Source organism: Cervus elaphus, chromosome 11 (genome assembly GCF_910594005.1).
Source record: "Cervus elaphus chromosome 11, mCerEla1.1, whole genome shotgun sequence".
NCBI lineage: Eukaryota > Metazoa > Chordata > Mammalia > Artiodactyla > Cervidae > Cervus > Cervus elaphus.
Genome location: NC_057825.1, coordinates 33218244 through 33238043, shown reverse-complemented (window position 1 = coordinate 33238043; position 19800 = coordinate 33218244). Strand labels below are relative to the sequence as shown.

Below are 19800 nucleotides of genomic sequence, written 5' to 3'. Positions count from 1 at the left end.
TAGTTGGTCCGAACAATGGTGCTGAGAAGGACAATGCCATGGACATCATCTCGAATGAGACAATCTGCATGGCTTGGTTCCCACGTGCTCATTTCCTCCTCTCTCCTGCTAGTAACAGTGGTGGGTGGGCCCTTCTTCCAAATAGTGGCTTTCTTGGGGCAAATCTACCTCCTGTTTATAAAATCAGATCTACTCATGTGCTCACTATGGATAAATTGGGAGCTTTCCTAGATCCACGAAGGGACATATATTCTGTGCTGGAAAGGCATCTTGTAGCCCCACCCACGAGTGCACCACGGACATTCTTCAAAGGGGATTCCTAGAAATTCCCTGGTGGTCTAGGTGTTAAGAATTGCCTCCAATGCAGGGGACATGAGTTTGATCCTTGGTTGGGGAACTAATATCCCACATGCTGCTGAGCAAATAAGCCTGTCCACCCCAACTAAAGAGAAACCTGTGAGCCACAATGAAAGATCCCAAGTGCCTCATCCAAGACTCGGCAAAGCCAAATAAATAAATAAATTTTAAAAAGGGATTCCTGAGCTGCCTCAGGGTCTTCCTTGAGCTGGTGGCTTAGCCTTGTGTATTTCAAATTTCTTCGGGCTCATCCCCTAAAACTGCATGTAATCTGTGATAGGTCAAGACCAAACTACTTATTCTTCAGGGGCAGAACAGGTAGTATTCAAATGAAGCCCTAGTCTCTGTCTTTACTATTGGACGAAAGATACCAAGATCCTTAAAGAAAGTTCATATCCCCTGGCCCAGAAATCCATTTCTAGCAATATGTCCTCAGGAAACAATTAGAAATGCTGACATACACTCATGAACAAAGAAATTCTGTGCAGTGTTATTGGTAAGTGCGAAAATTTGAAGCAGTTGAAAGTTCCAAACATCAGGGAAGCCGTAACTGAATACGGTGCTTCCATGGAAGGAAATCTTGTTTAGTTATTAACAAAGATGTTTTTAAAGAACTTTTACTGATATAGGAAGACAGTCAAAATACACTGTCATATGAAAAAAACAAGATAAACCCAGTAATTAAAATAATGTATGCTGCATGCATAGAGCTTGGGAAGAAATATACCAAAATATTAATGATTTCTCAGTATGGAATTATGTTTTTTTCCTAGTACATTTCTGTATTTTCCAAATTGTCATGCTAGGACTTCTTACTTTTCTGATTGGGAAAATAAAAAAGACCTTTTCTGTTTTGTTTTTGAGTGAAACAGGAGCTGTGGTTGACCCAGCCCTCCTAAGTGTGAAAATTCTTCTGTGGCCCAGTGCCGGGTGGGGTCCTGGGAACGTACCACGCCTCTCTCCCAGATGACGCTCATGCGGTCCTGAACCCCGGTCACACCGTGTGGGATCTTGGTGAAGTCCTCCTTGCCCATAGCTTTCTGCTTCGTGGTGAAAGGCCGGTGATCTGACGCCACAATGTTCAAAGTATCACTGGGTAAAGAGAAGGACATGACCAGTAAGGGGAGGGGAGGCCAGGGTCCCAGAGGGTGAGGACAGTGATGGGAAAAAGCCTTCGCTTGGGAACCTGGCAAAGCTGGTTTCAGTCTCCGCTCTGATACTTCAGAGCTGTATGACCTCTAATGAGAGGTGAGAACCTCAGTTTACACATCTGCAGAATGGGAATATGTGCTGACCATGGCACAGAATGCCGAGAGTAGTCTTTGAGATGTTGACTTTAAGAGTTAAGAGAACGAACAGAGAAAAATTGAACTTAAGAGTTTAAAGTGAGGGTGGAAGAAGTTTTACTTCCCCAGAAACATATACCAAGTCCCTCTCATCTCCCTGCTCAACCCCCACCAGGCCCTGCTGGCAACAAGCACGTGCTTGGTGAAATACTCAAGTTCTATGTTAAGCTTTGTGGGAAGAGGATGGACAAGATAGAAGAGAAGTCTGGCTTGATGAGCCAGCGATGACACGGCAGTGGATCATCACCGTTGCCATCCGTGACCATGGTCCTCAGATGGTTGCTGAGGCTGTGGTGGGTGAGGCATGGCCGGGCTCTTGAGGGCCTCCTGGGCCAGCTCAGAACTCGGGGCAGAGACTTATGTCGGTGAGAGTTCACACGGTGGCAGACCCTCTGCCTGAGGAGGCAGGCAGATGGCTGGCCCGTGTTCAGAGTCTCTGTAGGCCTCAGAGGTGGTGAGGGGGAGTGGGGCAACGCCTCCATTGCCCAGACCAGGACAGGCTCAGGAGGAAACACGCTAACAGGGCAGGGAGGGGTCTAGCTCGAACCTGGGGACCTGGTGGGAGAGGGGACGGCACAGCCGGGGCCCTGCCTGGAGTCTAGTTTAACTTGCAGGAGTTACCAAGCCTTGTGTGTGCATGTGGGCCAACCAAGATGCCATCCTCAGAGGGGAATCTTTGAGCAGAAGGCATTATTTGGCTTGGTGAGGAGGCATATTCTTAAGGCTCTCAGAAATTCAGGGTCAGGCTGCCCATGGGGCTGCCTCCACTAGGGGCCTGGCAGGGCTTTCCCCAAATGACTACTATCCTTGGCAAAATCCAGTGACATGACTTAGCTCCTCCGTGGCAGGGGCTCGCAGCTTCCGGCGCCAAAGATGCTGCTGTGGCCCCCCTGAGAGACTGCAGGAGGGCCTCCTCCACTGAGCAGATGGTTTCTTTTAGTGTTCCCAGAGACCCCCACCTCTCCCAGACCCACAGAACCTGCCAGCAATGAACAGAATCTTCAGTTTTCACTTTCTCTCCGGTGTTCTCCAGACCCCTGGGTGGGGCTCAGATCCGAAAATGCTCATCAGAGTCAGGGGCTGAGGACCTATGGACCCCATGCTTTAACTGACAAGTCTAACTGAGCCCTCGCCTTTCATAAAAGACCCATACACGACTAAGTGTTTGCTAGGCAGGAGTGAATGAGGGGGGCACATTCCAGAAGGGCTTTTGGGGACCCCCCAGTGCTGCCAGGAATCTGGGAGATATGACACACCCATCCCTACTCTTTAAAACATCACTAACTTTTGTTAAAAACGTGCTGACCTGTGCTTAGTCGCTCCGACTCTTTGAGTCGTATCTGACTCTTTGTGACCTGATGGACTAAAGCCTGCCAGGCTCCTCTGCCCATGGGGGTTCTCCAGGCAAGAATATTGGAGTGGGTTGCCATGTCCTCCTCCAGGGGATCTTCCAATCCAGGGATCGAACCCAGGTCTCCCACATTGCAGGTGGACTCTTTACCGTCTGAGCCACCAGGGAAGCCCACTTTAAAAATATGTAAGTTCAAATGAAAGAATTTCTGGTCTCTTTAAGAAGTCAGATTTTAAATAAAGGACAAATCCTGACATCTACAGATTGTACTTTTTACCCTGATATACCTGAAGAGATCATATCCTAAAATAGATCATTATAAAGCAGCTCATATTTTCTTATAGAAATACGTTAATTAGTGCGTGGGTTTTCTATCAAGTACTTTGCATAATACCAGTTATCACTAAAATGTCATTAAAGCAAAATTATAGTAATCATGAATTCCTAAAAATGTTAAAAATATGCTCCAAATTCTATAAAATTATACAAGTTTACAATATGCACTGATTAAAAAAGGGATTCAAACTATTCTCATAATTATTCACATGAACTTATAATTCTTTTTAAATGAATAGAATTTAGTTGAATAATTTAAATACACTTGACAAAATAAGCTAGAAATAAAAACTTGAAATTATTCAATTAATAATACTTTTCTTCCTCTGCCTATTTAAATTTGTGTGGGTTTGGGCACTCTAATTTGGGTGAGTTGGGGAATTCATTACCTTTTTGTTCTTTCCGTAAATTTGCTTGCGAGGTATTTCGAAAGATTCTTTGACCTTGGAACGGAGCCCAAACTATTATCATGGGTTCTTAATACTGGTTTGTTTTTGTTGTGTTGATAATAGTGAAAAGGAGGCTGGTTTTTCCCCCAAACAAGCATTTTTAAAAGTAAGAGCTGATCTAGCATTTCTCCCTTTACTTTCTCAAATTGGTTAAAACTCTCAGAGCTGCCACTGCTCAGAATCTTAGCAATTTATGGGACAGACTATAATTACTGCCACTGTGCCACAGCATATCCTACCCCTCCAGGGGCCACTGTGGCCCCAGAACCCTACCACCTGCACTCCAGGTATATTTGGAAAGCCCCACAGTGCTCTTTAGGTTCTTAACAGAGCAAGATGTTGAGTGGAAAATTTTTAGTTGTTAGTCAACCAACCAGGACTGGAAACTAAGGACATGGATGACATAAATACCCCATTAGCTAACGACAGCCACCTCCAACTGGGGCTAGTCACTTCCCTCAACACCCCCAACATCATTCTAGCAGAAGTGTATCACCACCCCCATGTCTTTAAAAGCAGAAGACAGGGAGAGCAACTGAGGTGTTTGGTAGAATGGAGAGTCCTGTGGTCTTGCCCTTCTTTCTGTTTTCATGAGTTGAATGGTACTTTCCCTCTCCCCCAACTAGCCTACCTCAGAGTCAAGAGGGGACATTTGAAGAGGTTCACCTGTGAAGAACAGAGGCGACAGGAGCAGGCCCCTGCTTGGAAGATAGGTGGTTGGGCCTGCCTGAGCCTCTGAGTGAGGAGAGCCAGGTCATGGGGGTCGGGCAGCCTGTAATCCCATCAGAGGGAGCGGCAAAGCTGCGTGAGCCTTCTCTAGGCCCAGACTCTGCAGAAGGTGATGGGGCTTAAGCTGCCGGCCCAAGTTCTTGTTCACAGGGAAGCTGGGAAGGGGCAGGTTAGAGGAGGTAAAGCTGGGGACTCCCCTGGTGGTCCAGTGACTAAAACATTGCATTTCCACAGCAGGGGCCCTGGGTTCAATCCCTGGCCAGGGTACTAGGTCCCACTAAAGATGCCACATGCCATAAGGAAGATCAAAGATACCAAGTGCTGCAACTAAGACCCAGCAAAGCCAAAGAAATAATTTCTTTTTTAAAAGAAGTCAAGCTGGATTCCATCTTCTGTGTCAGAGGACGGCATGAGAGTGGCTCAAGAGAGCCCTTATCTGGGCACATACCCTGCACAAGGAGGGCCCCAGAAGCCAATCACCTTCTTCCAGAGAAGAAGCAGCATCAGTTAGTACAGGGGTACAGGCCATGCTTGGGTGTGGAGCAGTGTCCCCCATTCCTTTAATCCTAATCCCCACCAAATTCCCCAAGCTGAGAGTCAGGAGGAGAGGAGACTGACTTTTAAACTGAACTGGACTTTAATAACCAAAAGGGAAGAAAAAGCAATGGTTTTTACCATTACCTAAGGGTTACTAGAGGCAAGAAAGAATTTGCAAGCCAGTACTGGAATCAAACAAAATCTTTCTATATTTGTGTCCCACCAAAATCAGACCATCCATTGAAGCATATTATCTAGATTCAGATTGAATGGGAAAAGCAGTTTTGGAAAAACAGGAACTGGAGAAAAGAAGATCTGGAGGAAGAGGTTAAGGAGAAAGAGGGAGAAGGTGTGGAAGAAAAAGGAAAAGAGGAAAGAAGGGAGGGAGCAATACAGAAGAAGGGAGGAACACACAATGAGAGTAAACCACGTAGGAAACAATGAGAGGGGGAGGTGAAGGAAAAAAGAAGAGAAAGATCCACAAATATTCTCAGATAAGTCAGAGTCTACATCCTATAGCTCCCCAGTGGTCTTCAGTGTATGATAGCAAGGTCCTTTGAAATTCTGAATAGCCACTGTTCACAGTTTTACATGCACTCTTTACTTGTCACCTCAGAAGCTCTCACTCCCAGTCAAATGGTCATAGGAGCACCATGGTATGGTAGAGGCTTTGGAGAAGGTAACAAAAGCAAAACTCATCCTCTGGACACAAGGAAACCAAACTTAGGTTGGATTCGGGGCCTCTACGATATCACCTTAAAGGTCTACAAGTGCCCAGCATGGCCTGAATTATGACACAAGGCTGCATCATGGTCCAGCCGAGGTGCCTTACTTGGCCAGCAGGCTCATGAGGTAGGTTGACGTGTTGGTGTCCAGTCTCAGGGGAGGCACCGTGACGTAGGCGGCCGCGTGGGACCAGTCCTGGTGGTAGTAGTGTAAGCCCGTGAGCGTGGCGTGTGCGGTGGTGGTCTCAGCCAGCACGACCTTCCCTGGAAGAAGAGGGGAGTCCGACCATCACCAGGAGGCTAGTGAACCTGGGGGAGCATTGGTCTGAGCCTCTCCCTGGGCAGGAAAAGGAGCTGAAGTCAGAAAGGAAGGGACTAGCCTGAGCTCGGCTGGGCGTTGGAGACCTCAGCTGGGGTCAAGGCCAGAGTGCTCCCTGGTCGCAGGAGACAGAGGTGGAAGGCTGGGTCCACAGTGCAGGTGAGACCCTGGAGGAGGTCTAGCTAGAGGAGAGGTAGGAGGTGGGATGCGGAAGGCAGTGTGGCGGGAGGGCTGGAAGGCTCTGATTTATATCCCCAGGTCCGTGACTGTGATCTTTTACACCTGTTATCAGCCCCTCATCGGCACCCTGAGCTGGGCCGAGAGTACAAGCATGGACAAAGCCTTTAGGTGTGGCCAGGTGCTCAGACACACAGGTGTCCCAGGGCTGGTACACTGGGTCCCTGAAGGGGATGTCCAGCTCCAACACTGTCATTTCCCCAAGGACTTCCCAGGCATTTCCCCTTGAAATGTTCGCTGGAACTCATCCAGGATTTTATGTTGGCTACTAAGGCAACCACTAGCAAAACCCAAGAGACCAAAAAAAAAAAAAAAACACAAAAAACAAAAAACCAACTAATGAGTGAATTAAAAAACTTGGAAAATTTTACCAGTCTGAGGACAGGTGACAGACACTTCTGTAAAGCTGTTATGCATACATGTGAAGAGGAAAACACTGATTCTAAAGGACCGACCCCAGGCCTGTGCAGGAAGACAGCAAGGGAGAGAAGGGCAGGGCAGGCTCAGGGCCTGGCCTCAGGAGCTGGGAGGGAAAGTGCATGGAGCTGCTGGGCGCCCCTCACACAAGGGCTAACAGCACAGCCCACCCTACTGACTCACCTTGCATCTTAGCAGCTGCAATAACATCACCGGCTGAGATGCTGGACACGTTGACCAGATAGATGGGACAGTGAGTCTAAACACAGGAAACATGGTGGGAAGGAGAGAGCATCAACCCCATAACTTAACAGACATCAAGATGACCAGATCAGATTAGTCCTGGCCCCAGCACTCCCCCCCGCATCACTCAGCACCCTCTTAGGCTGATGGTCTTCTGCACAGAATGTGGGCCGGGTGGCTGCAGGCTTGAGAAACCCCCCCAAAACAAGGAGGGGACAGGTGGTTCCTGGCACCAGAGCCCACAAGGGGAAAATCTGGGTAAGATGTCGAGTGCTGAACCTCACATATTCTACCAGCCAACACCAAGACTATTTACAATTTAAAATGAGGGACTTCTAATGTCCTGTTCATGAACGTGAAGACCTAGATACAGTTGTGTATTATGTCCCATATCTAAAATTATGATGCCTGCCATCTGAAGGCTGCTTTATCAGCAGACAGAATGTACCCTACCCTGGAGAAGAATGTTACACAAGAGGTTCAGGATTCAGTCTACATCAGACAGGACCAGTCTTACAAATGGACACCTGGATTATAACACTGATTAGCTTTTCCTCTACTGAACTGTGCAACCATGGTCTACCGTCTCACTTCTCTGGGAATATGTCTGAGCTAAAAAAATGAGGAATTGCCCTTTTGTTGTTCAGATCTTTCCTTATTCTGGGGTAAGTTTCCATCAGGAAGTAATTGCTAGCATAATTATTGTTATAACAGTAAAATGATGTCCTTGTCCAGCTTCTAGACTTGAAAAGGGCTAATGGAAAACTTTCCCCAAATGTTATTCTAGTGCCTTCTTATCAAATTAGGAGGATAGAGAATTTAGGAACTGGCCTGACATTTGAGGTGCTTGGTACAAGTTTCCCAACTAATTCTGGGACCAACTGAACCTCTGACTTTTGTGTTCCCCTGGTGTCCCTAACACCACACCCTTCACTCTCTGCTCACAGCCTTCGAGGTAGCTCAGGCCTTTCCAGAGAAGTTCTCAAGTGTGAGTGCCCATTAAAATCATTAGTGGGCTTGTTAAAACATGGATTGCTGGGCATCACCCCCAGTTTCTGATTCAGCAGGTCTGGACAAGCCTGAACATTTGCGTTTCTGAGTTCCTATTTCTAATAAACAATGTGGATGCAGCTAGTCCAGAGACCACACTTAGAAAACTAGTGTTTTAGAGAAGGTAATTCAGATTGTCTGAGCAAAGAAAGGGAACCCGCTAACAGTTCAGGAGAGGAAATGACCTTGATACAGTGTTCTACTGGGTATAAAGTGCTTTTCCTTCCATGATTCCTTTGATCCTCACAACCCTCCTATAAGGAGTGGGTGATAACATCACTCCAATGAAATAGTCTATTGGAATGGTTGATTGACTGGCATGTGACTGGAAGCTTGTCTTTGGTCAAGGCCCCACGTCTCTTGCTGGTTCCCACCACCACACTGCATCAGTGCCCCCTCACCCTGAACTGTACCAAGAAAAAAGTCATGAATGGCCGAGAGCTAGAGGTCTGAATCGTGAATCTCTAAGTAAATAACTTTGTTCCTCTAGAAGCAAGAGGTTCCAGTTGCCATGAGGCTCTGTGGTCCCCACCTCCCTTGGGAGTCATTTCCACTTAAGCAGTGAACCAGGTGCCAGTAAACTCAGTGGGGTGGAAGAGAGAGCCAGTGGCAAGGAGCACTCCTGTCACGGCTATGGGAATAACAACGTTTGATTAGCAAACGATGTCCATTTGGGGTCCTGTGAGCCAGACCTGGTGGTAGCACCCAGAGCAGACTGGGACTCCACTGTCCAGGTTGGTTTCTGACCCCACAGTTGAGAATGGGCTGAGAGTGAGCTGGGGTCTACTTACTCTGTTTGCAATGGTGATAACTCGGTGAGTAGCTTCTGCTTCCAGCTGTTAGGAACAGAGGAAAGGAATAAAACAAACTTCATTATCTCCTCAAGCAAGCTTACCTCTGCGTGATACCCCACCTTGTAGAAAGTGCTGGAATGTCTGACTCAGAGCCGGAGGGGCTAACTGAACCCACAGGCAGTGGCCTGGGAGGAAACCCTGAGCAGGGGCATCAAGCTCCAGCCACCTCTGTTCAAACCAAGAGCACCCCAGGACTTAGTGTTCCAGGCGTGCCTTCGCTGGATGCTACTCAGGGCTTAATTCAAAGGCAACAAAACAAGGGCAAACAAAAACATCTCCATTGGTTTCTGGTGCCTTCTCTCCACAGCCATCTTAGAACTGTAGCCAAGGAGCAACACTGATTGATTTTAAGCTGGAAATTAGCCTAGATCAGGATTTCTGAACCTTGACACTATTGACATTTTGGGTGAGATAATTCTTTGTGGTGGAGGCTGAATGGACATTGTGGGCTCTTCAGCAGCAGCCCCTACCTCTACCTACTAGATGCCAGTAACATCCTCCCCCTGAGTTGGGATAACCCAAAATATCTGAAGCTCCAATACTTTAGCCATCTGATGCAAAGAGCCGACTCACTGGAAAAGACCCTGAGGCCGGGAAAGAGTGAAGGCAGGAGGAGAAGGGAATGACAGAGGTCAAGATGGTTGGATGGCATCACTGACTCAATGGACATAAGTTTGAGCAAGCTCTGGGAGATGGTGTAGGACAGGAAACTGTGGCATGCTGCGGTCCATGGGGTCGCAAAGAGTCGGACATGACTGAGTGACTGAATAACAAATTATCTCTAGACATCACCGAATGTCCCTGGGGAGCAAAATCTCCCCAGGTGCTCCCCTTTAATCAGTAGATGAAGATGGTGGTAATTCTTGCTTTTATTACCACTACAGTCAGTGCCTTGCTCCTCTCCTGGCAGAACTCCACAAAGTGCAGTCCTGTGCCCATCACCCGCCCACCCCTGTTTCACAGGCACTCTCAGTGCATTGCCTTTATTGAAGTTGGTGTGTCTTTACCAACTCTGAGGTGCCCAGATTGGAGCTACATTCAAGGGCTCGGACAGACAGGGACAGACCCAGGTGGGCTGATCAAGTATAAGCTGACTTAGTTCCTGTCAGATGGTAGAACCATCACATCCCGTCTCCAGCTCTTCATCCCTCAAGGCTTCCCCATCAATCCTTCATGGGCATCCAACCACCACTATGCATTTAAGGCTTTGAAGAAACAGAAAATAGCTTTCCCCTCACCAGCGCTGGGGGATATCTGAACAGGGCCATAGGGCAAGAATGCATTATTTATCTAATGTGATCCTCCAGAGTCAAATTCTTCAGAAAATGGGAACTGGAGGGCATTTGTGTCAACATCCTGCAAAACCATGCAAGGGTAAAATCAGAGGGCAGAGGAAGGGCAGGCCTTAGTTACCATTCTCAGCAACAAATAGGAAAAGAGGGAGAGAGCACACACATGTGCCTCTTGTTTCTAGTGGGAACAGTCCAGAGTTTTCCTCAGACACTCAAAGGGATCTCAGCCCCCAAATGCTGATTCACTGGCTTATAGCCTGGAGTTTCTTCTAGCAGCCGAAGGCTCTTTCAGTCTGTCTTTTCTCTCCCGATTTGATTTTGGCCACTGCAACCCCTGGCATGCTCACATGGCCTCTCCCAGACCCTTGACATCAGAACCCAACCCAGGTGGGTCTGTTCCCCAAAGTGGTCTTCCCCAGGGAAGCTCGAGGCCTGGTCAGCTGTAGCATAGCAGCAGCGTAGTAGTAGTATTAGCTGCACACTCCTGTCCGACTCTTGGCGACCCCATGGACTGAAGCCTGGTAGGCTCCTCTGTCCATGGAATTCTCCAGGCAAGAATACTGGAGTGAGTTGCCATTGCCTTCTCCAGGGGATCTTCCTGACCCAGGGATCGAACCCAGGTCTCCCACATTGCAGGCAGATTATTTACCATCTGAGCCACCAGTGAAGTCCCAGCTGTAGCATGGAGGAGGCTGCTCCTTGGGAAGCTTCCAGATGGGAATTTCACCCATGGAGAAAGCAATACCATACAACCTGTATTCACTGATGTCTCGTGCATCCTAAAGATTCTATAAATCTATAGGAAGGACGTTGACAAAGAACGCAGACGTCTTTCTCACCTCCTCTGGACGGCTGATCTCAATGCCTTCTGGGCCTGTGATACCCAAATCTAGTGCTTCCTTTGCTCCCTGAATAAGAGCAAAAGAAAGAAAATTGAGAGAGAATCAGAGAGATACAAAAAATATAATCCAAGGGACTATACAATATGCTCAGCTCAGCCCATGTCAATAAGCTTGCTGCTTTTCTCACTTCTATAATCCTCATCTTCTAAAAAGGGCAGGATTAATACAGGGCTCCCCTGAGACTCACTTCATAATGACTGAAAATATTTTTTTCCTCTTAGAAATACAGTTCAGTCATCAGCCAGCAGGCCTGGTACACTAAAGACAAGCACTCTTTATTGATCTGAAAAATCAGAATTTCCTCACTGGAAATCTAGTTAAATCTCCAGCTTCTAGAAATGCCTAGATTAGCTTTCACCCCAAGTGTCCTACTTAAGATCCAGGAGTAAAACGGGGCTTGTCTGTCTTGGTCCCAGTGAGAAGATCTCTCTAATACCTCTGCTCCTCTGAGGAGGTCCAGGAAAGTGGAAGGCTGACTCTTATTTATTCTGTATGTCACATCTCATTAAAAATACTTCTTAGAGATGCTCCACATTCCTTTGTGGTAACTAAATTTAAATATCATATTAGAATGAAGACATTATCATTCAAGACTTAGAAACCTTTTTGAACTACAAAGGAAGATTTGTTTTTTTATAGACGCTAGAAAAGTTTGGATTTTTGGGCAAAGAGCTGTCATCTGGGGTGTTAACATCTCACATTTTCTTTTAGAATTTCTTATAGAATTTGTTTTATCTGAACCCTGTAGGATGGGTCATGGGTGGTCAGGAATTCCCCTGAGAATTGGTGCCCCGCCCCCTATTGCCCAATATTCTCTATTGCCTTGCCTCAGCCACGAGCTCCCCATTTTCAGCATGGACTCGGGCGATGGCTCCAATATCCTTGCAAGCATGAAACACTTGGTACAGTTCGCTGTCCCGAAGCATATACAAGTCCTTGTAGGTCATGAACATCTGAAACGAGTTGACTCCCTTCTCCCTCACCAGGGTCTCCATTTCCACTTTCACCTGGAGAGCAAAACGCAAAGGCAATGTCGTGTGAGTACAGGTTATCAAGAGGTTGGCTGGCGGATGCTGGCCCAGTGTGGAGCAGAGGTAGCTCAGTGGATGGAGCTGTCGCATGACCACCCGTAACCTCATAGTATGTCACTCTCCTCCCACTCCACAGGCTGCTGTGAGGTCACGTGAGCAAATGGATGCGGAAGTGCTTTGAAAATTGTCCAGCATGCTACAAATATAGAAACGCTATCTGGGCATGTTTCTCATATCACATGAGCTTGTCTATGTTTCTGTCTCCAAATCAGCCTTGTTGGTAAATGCACTAATGACTTTCATACCTTGGTCAGTTCCCTCTATCACCATAATGGAAGGGGTGTTACAGAGAAGGCATACTAATACTAAAAATCCAGAGACCTAGGGAAAAATATAATTTAGGGACAAAGCCAAACATGAAATAAAGCTATGTGAATAAGGAGATTGATCCCAATACTATTTATACTAGGGGAAAAAATGGAAGAAACATTGCTCTGACAATACGTAAATAAATTGTGATTCATCTACTTGACAGAACACTAGGTGGCCATGGCATTGATGGTCATGAAGACCATGCAGCCAAATGGAAAATGCTCATACTGAAAGCAAAAGAGTTACTATGTAAAAAGCAGGTATGAAAAAAGACCAGAAAGAAATGAGCTAGAATAGCAATAGTCATTATACTGGGGGTGACTGGATTATGAACTTCCTTTCTTTTCTGTTTTTAAAATCTGTAATTAAAAAAATTTTTTTGATTACCATAGAAAAGAATTTAAAATTCTAGATACATGAAAATCCCCACAGTCTTTGGGGACTTAGGGATGACTGGCTTGGCCTCAATGTTGAGGATCTGAGTGGATCCTTGATTCCAGTCCCTTGCTGGGGGAGGGAAGGGAGAGAGGCTCACGTAGGAGGGATCACCCACCCAGGAGGGTATCTGAATTGGACAAAACCTCCATCTAAGATAAGGGATGGCTGACATTCAGTATAGATGGCATCTTCTGCCCGGTACCAGGAGGGGAGTCTTCATGTGGGAGGTGGGTGGCTCTGCAGCCTTTCATGAGCACCCTTTTGGAAGTAATGGGCGAGACTGGCTGAATCTCACGATCAAGGCTTATACTCAAGGGCAGAAGTGCAGTCAGGCTTTTAGTTACCAGCTCAGAAGGGAATCAGGCTCTTTAGGTCAGAGTCCCCAGCTGGAGAACTTTGTAAAATCTCTTAATACTTGTTTATTTTTAAGATCCCAGGGCACCAACTCAAGTACTGGCTCATGGTGATTAATGAACACTTGATGAAAGAATGAATATTCGGTCTGCGTCCCCGGGGGCAATAAGCAGAAAAATCTCCAGAAGTGAAGCAAAATCTAAATGCCTGTGAATCTGTTTTCAGGAAGAACAAGGAAGTGGGAAGCCAAGGAGCGGGGCTTGGACTCTGGCCCTGGGGCCTGGGCAACCGGAGGTCAGGATAGCCAGGGGCACAGAGGCTGAACTGACACAGGGCCCAGTGGGAGGTGGCCTCAGGGCGCTTAGAGCAGGAGCTGGGGCCCAGCAGGAAAGAAGCACCCATTCTTTCTGGGTAAGATGGTAAGATCCATTCTTAACAGGTAGCACTGAGCCAGGACAGGACCCTCTGTTCTGAGACCTCAGTGCTGTTACTTCCAGCACAAAATGATTCAACCCTGGGGGCTGACCCCACTACTCAGCAGCAACCCCTTTGGTGTCAGTGGTACCTAATGTAAAGCGTCAGGACCCGCTGACAGCCTGGTGGTCAGAGCAAGGAGCTGGTGCTCCCTGTGTATGTGCTGGAAAACTGGCTTTTTAAATTAAGCAAGACAGCCCCTGCCACAGAGAATCTTAAGTGTTTTTTGTTTTAGCATTTGGGGGAGTTAGGATGCTGGTGGGAGGGGCATTCCTCACTGTAGGAGAGTGTCACCCACAGCTGTCTCCCATCAAATGGCCCCTCCACCAACAAGAGCATTGGTTCTCCTTTCAGGGTTCCACCCAGCACTGTTACCTTGGGAGCCCACCAGGTGATCCCCACGTGCAGGGCATAGTCACAGCAAACCTTGGGGTCGGCCAGACCCCGGCACTTCTCGTAGGCTTCCACAAGGGAGGTCTCCTTGTCAGGCAGGACATGGCCAATGATCATGGTGGTGCCTCCAACGAGTGCTGCCTGAGGGAGACGGGAAAAGCCATCTGGTTACATCTCTACCCCCATCTGAGTCGCTGCATGGGAAGACACTGGGTCCTCAGGTGGACATTCAGGACAACCACTGACTCTCCCACACAGGAGGCAGGGAGGCCCAAGTGCAGCAGTGTTCGGGAAACTGCGAGGAGCTGGAGTTCCTGGGTTGCACACAGGAGCCAATGTATAACCTACATCATTACTGTGGATCCAACACACAAACCTTCTTCTTCCTCATCTTAGGTTGTGGCTCGGTGCTTTGGAAAAACCACTTAGTGTGTTTCCTCAGCCTCTATTTGCCAATGAGACAATTCCCCCCAGATGATTTCTGACCAACTTGAATACATGAGTGAAGTCAAGTGAAAGTTGCTCAGTTGTGTCCGACTCTTTGCGGCCCCATGGACTATACTGTCCATGGAATTCTCCAGGCCAGAATACTGGAGTGGGTAGTCTTTCCCTTCTCCAGGGGATCTTCCCAACCCAGGGATCGAACCCAGGTCTCCTGCATTGTGGGTGGATTCTTTACCAGCTGAGCCACAAAGGAAGCCCTGAATATATAGATGAGGTAATTGTATAATATTATTTGTAGTATTACCTAGTTACAGATATACATGTAAACCATAATGAAATTATAATAATATTATTTTAGTTACAGATATATATGTAAACTATAATGAAAAAAATATTAATTTGAATATATTGTTTTGTTTTATTCTCTGACATTTCATTAAGCAATTCTGGTCAAAGTTTTTATAGACATTTCAAATCGTTATCTTTGTTTTCAGTTTTTCCAAGAACATTAACTTTATCTCCATTTATTTGTTTGAGATAGCATTTTAGGTCCCTGTATGATTTATCAGTGAAAAATTACCCAGGTGTGATCCCTGGGTCAGGAAGATCCCCTGGAGAAGGGAATGGTAATCCATTCCAGTATTCTTGCCTTGAGAATCCCACGGACAGAGGAGTCTGGAGGGTTACAGTCCATGGGGTTGCAAAGAGTTGGACATGACTGAGTGGCTAACATTATCCCTATAATTTTAAAAATATTTTGATGCAGAGTCTTTACCTGTACCATAGGAATAGCTTCCTCATTGGATGGCTGTGAAAGTCAAGAGGAGCATCACTTTGTAACGTTTTGTCCTAATATGTGTATGTAAGTATTCAGAATTTAGTTGTTTGTCCCTGTTTTCTGTGTGGGAGGGAATCAGCCCAATGAGACTGTCTTGACGATTTCATGCTTCTCTCTGCAGTTAAATCCTTCATCACAAATCAGAAATATTGCTGGGGAATAAGGAACTGAAAATATTAGTTCAGTGGCCAACAAACAATTAAAATGAAAGCTCTTGCAACACTGATTTTCCATGCTGACCCTGGCTGGGTGGGTGAGACTTGTCCCCCTGTTGTCCTGGGAGACGCAGGGGCCTGACTTCTTTCATAGCTTGAAGTAACCAACAGAGGGTGCTAGTTCTTTGGTTCACACATAGGAACCCTGATGTGGGAGGCAGAGAGATAAGAGGAAGGGGAAGAGCACCAGATTGTAGCTTTACTAGCTGGCTTCTATTTCGGATTTGGCTGGATGGTGCCAGGCTGATTCACCCTTGTAGCAGGTGGTTGTAGTCTATTTTGTCCTGAAATGCATTTCTTGCTTTTATGTGTGGACACGGGGGTGTCTGGTATATTGGGATTTTACACACTAAATTGTTTTACTTCTTCTGGGGTTCTAGATTGTTTTCCTTTGCACTCCCTCGTCCATCTGTGGCCTTGCATCAAAAAGAAGGGAACCTGGAAACAGCACAGTGGAATAAGAGAGCCAAGACAGTTCTTAATATCTGTGGGTTTCTGAGAGTAGAACAGATCTACCTGCTGAATCTTTAGATTGGCTCAGATCAAGCTAACAAACTGTTACATAGAATATATTCTAGGCACCTACTCTAACCGATACAACTTCATAATGACTGAGAAGGCCAGGCTTGAGTTCGCAATTCTCAGAGTCCTTGCAGTTCTGAGATACACTGCAGGAGATGTTGGCCTCCAGCCTCTGTGTCTGCCTCCAGCCCACACCCCCAACCCTGGATCCGTCCTGCAGCTGCAGATCTAAGCTCTGCTCACCCCTGCAAGATGCTGCCCTGGGACTTGGACACAGCAGGGGTCTGGCTCCCAAGCAGACAGATATAGGCTAACATAGGCCCTGGCAGTGCTGAGACCCTTTGTCAGTGGATTCCAGGGCCCCAGAGGGTCCAGGATTTTGGGACAGTGGGCTCTGGGCCTGGAGGTCACCTGGAGTCCAGAGCTCACGGCAGAAACTCCTCTTGCCTGGGTCCAAGGATAGTAACTGAAAAGTGTTCTGGAAGGAGTCAGAAGCATCCAACAGTGGTCCTGACTATCACATTTACTGGTTGTAATCCTGTGTGTCTGCTCTGCTCTGCGCCTTACCTCTGCTCAGAGAAGGTCAGGTGGCAATGGATGTGAGAGCATCTATCAGCTGCAAAGGGCATATAAATAGCTGGAATAGTCATTACTGCTGTTACCCCAGGCCTCAAAGCAAGTTTAACAGGAGTAAACATTCCTCCAAGTGCAGGTTTGGAGCCCAGAGCAGATGCTGGATGCATGAGCACTCGTTTCCTCCCAGGCAAGATACACACAGAGCTGACTTCTAAAATATGCACAGCTTCCACCCACAGGATGAATGCCGACAAGCTCAGTCTTCACGGGAATGTGGTATCACAGATGTGACAAACCTTTTTACTGTCATCCCACACAAAACAGCCCTTATAGAAATCAAGAGCAGAGCGTGACCCAATCCTGTTCCGGAGGCTTTCAGAAGGATGATGTTTACGATAATCAAAAGGAAATGTGACTGTGTGACTGCTGAATGTTCAGAACTGTGTTTATGCAAGAAAAGGAAGCTGTGAAAGATCTTTAGAAATCGGTAGAAATGATGTTCAGTGAGGCTAAGTCTCAACAGGGAACAGGGGTGATGCTATAATGAGTGAAAAAGGCAGCATTCAATATGTGTACCCAAGATGCTTTAGAAGTGTGTTTAAATACACACACACCCACACAAAGAAACAAAATGGAAGGAAATATACCAACACATTAACAATGACTATTTTTGGGTGATGCGATTCTGAGTAATTTATTTTTTTTCTAATTTTCTGAAATTTCTCTCTTAGACTATATTACTTTCATAATATACATAAAAATAAATTTGAGGGAAACTAAAGCTATTTAAAATTTAGTCAGCCATGTTTATGTGCTTAAAATACTTTCTTTTAAAGTTATGAAACATTTCAACCATATAGTAAAAGTACAGAACATAATACAACACATACTCATGAACCCATTACTCAGATTTAACAGATGCTAACTTTTTACTGTATTTACCTTACATATTTTTTAATTAAAAAAATGAAAGAAAATATTTTCAATATAATAGGAGCTCTTCATCTTAAAATTTCCATCCCTCAACCCTGAGGTTGATATAAACTTCTCCCATCCATGTTTTACGCTTTCACTGTATTTGCTTTGCAAATTAAAAAAAGGTACACAAATGGTTTTATAACTTCCGTGTTCTTTTGCAACTTGCTTTTTTAATTTGACATCTTTAAGATTCATTTAAGTACAGATATTTCATTTACTTTAATTAATTCACTGTATGAAAACTCCTCTGGGCATGTATTCATTACTGAGTTCAGGGACATTGCTATGCACGGTCCTGGCGCATCCTCACCCACACCAGGGTAGTCCCCGCATTCAGGGTATACGCTGCCAGGAAGTGGAACTGCTGCTTCCCAACACATGAGCATCTCCAATCATGCCAGACTTGACCATGGAACAGCTAACTCAGCAGGGCCTCCTGGAACCTGGTGGCTAACCAGAATGGCCCACTTATCAACCCAAGCCCTTATTTTTTTTTTTTTTTTGACATAAACTACTTTCCAGCCAAGCATTCCCCACTGTGCATGTGGCATTCATTTCTATTGTGAATGTAGACATGACATCTCTCACTACTGAGTTAATATGGACTTTAGGACCATTTGTTTAACCAGCAGACACAGCATCATTACATCCATTTGGCAGGATATGAAACAGAATTTTACTACTTCAGAGGGTTGCCATTATTTTATTTTTGATATTGATGACATACTGCTGGGTAAATCTGGATTGATTTGATGCCCAGTCATGTCACTTCCACTTGCCCCTAAGGAAAACCAGTCAACGTAATAGTGATCCATTTTATGACACAGTTTCCAGGCATACACTTGGCAGGAACTCATACTGAACTCAACCTAAACCTGTGGTTATAAATGTCATCTTTATGCTTTAGAAGTTACAGACCACTGTGGGCAGACCACTGTGGGCATTCGGGGGTCTTTGTATTGACCATGGACCTGCTCAGCAAGTTGAAAAGAAATTTCATATGTAATTTATTTGCTGATATCACAGAGTTGGATAGAATAGTGCCTTGACTTTTCCTGATTTTGTCAGGACAAATCTGGAGGGTCACTCTCTAGCAGCTCCTACATTGATGCAGGTGTAATCACTTATTGCTGAGTTCCCATCTCCTACATTGCTGCAGGTATGATCACATATTGCTGAGTTCCCAGTAACAATGTTTTTCTTTTTTTTTTCTCTACCCCTCCACTCTACACCCCAAAGGAAAAAGTCTCATTCTCTAACTCCAAGGCCAAGAACCAATAGGTCAAGACACATACTTGGTACCCTGGTGTTGAGAAGGCACTTGGGCCTGAGCTTATCTGTGGGGTTTTTCATTAGGGATGAGGGAAGGACTTCCTGGATCATATTTTCATACTAATGCTCAGAAAAGGGGGGTATTTGGGGGAGGTTATTGGAATCAGAAGAGCTAGATCTGCTACTATCTAGATGGACAGATTAAGGGCAACTCAAATTTCACAGAGGGAACAATCCTGCACTGAGAATCAAATAACAATTTTTTTTTTTTTTTGGCTGCATGGTCTTACTTGCTCCAAGACATGTGGGATCTTAGCTTCCTGACCAGGGATCAAACCTGTATCCCCTGCATTGCTAGGGGGATTCTCAACCACTGGACCACCAGGGAAGTCCCTCAAATAACAAGTGTTTGTATGTGCTCCGTAAACTAAGACCAATGCAAACATTTTAACATTTCTTAACATGACTGAGAAAGTCATCACTTGTTCGAATGGATCTGCTTCTCTTGGAATTGCTGAACCGTTTCCTTTTCTTTTCACATTGAAATTATCTTCCGTCTTTTACTCATATTTGCTTTAAGTACAGAGAAAAGAAATAACCAGCTCAGTGGTTTCTCCCTTGTGCTGAATTACTTCCTTCATCTTCAGATATCTGTTGGCTGCTTACGGGCCCTCTGGAAAGCCAGCTCTTAAGCAGCAGTGCTCCTTGGGATTCAAGAGACGCTCAAAAGAAGGACCTGAGCATTTTGT

At 45.9% G+C, this 19800-nt stretch overlaps 1 protein-coding gene across 1 annotated transcript in view; it reads right to left on the bottom strand.

Moving 5' to 3' along the window:
• The window catches only part of DPYSL5 (dihydropyrimidinase like 5), an 87185-nt gene that overhangs the window by 10884 nt on the left and 56501 nt on the right, over window positions 1–19800 (bottom strand). Inside the window, exons 3-9 of the mRNA XM_043917385.1 lie at window positions 14189–14347; window positions 11972–12151; window positions 11082–11150; window positions 8888–8932; window positions 6987–7062; window positions 5938–6094; window positions 1308–1449 (exon numbers count right to left, since the gene is read on the bottom strand). Coding sequence (XP_043773320.1) covers window positions 1308–1449; window positions 5938–6094; window positions 6987–7062; window positions 8888–8932; window positions 11082–11150; window positions 11972–12151; window positions 14189–14347 — 828 coding nt within the window. The remainder of the gene's footprint in view (window positions 1–1307; window positions 1450–5937; window positions 6095–6986; window positions 7063–8887; window positions 8933–11081; window positions 11151–11971; window positions 12152–14188; window positions 14348–19800) is intronic.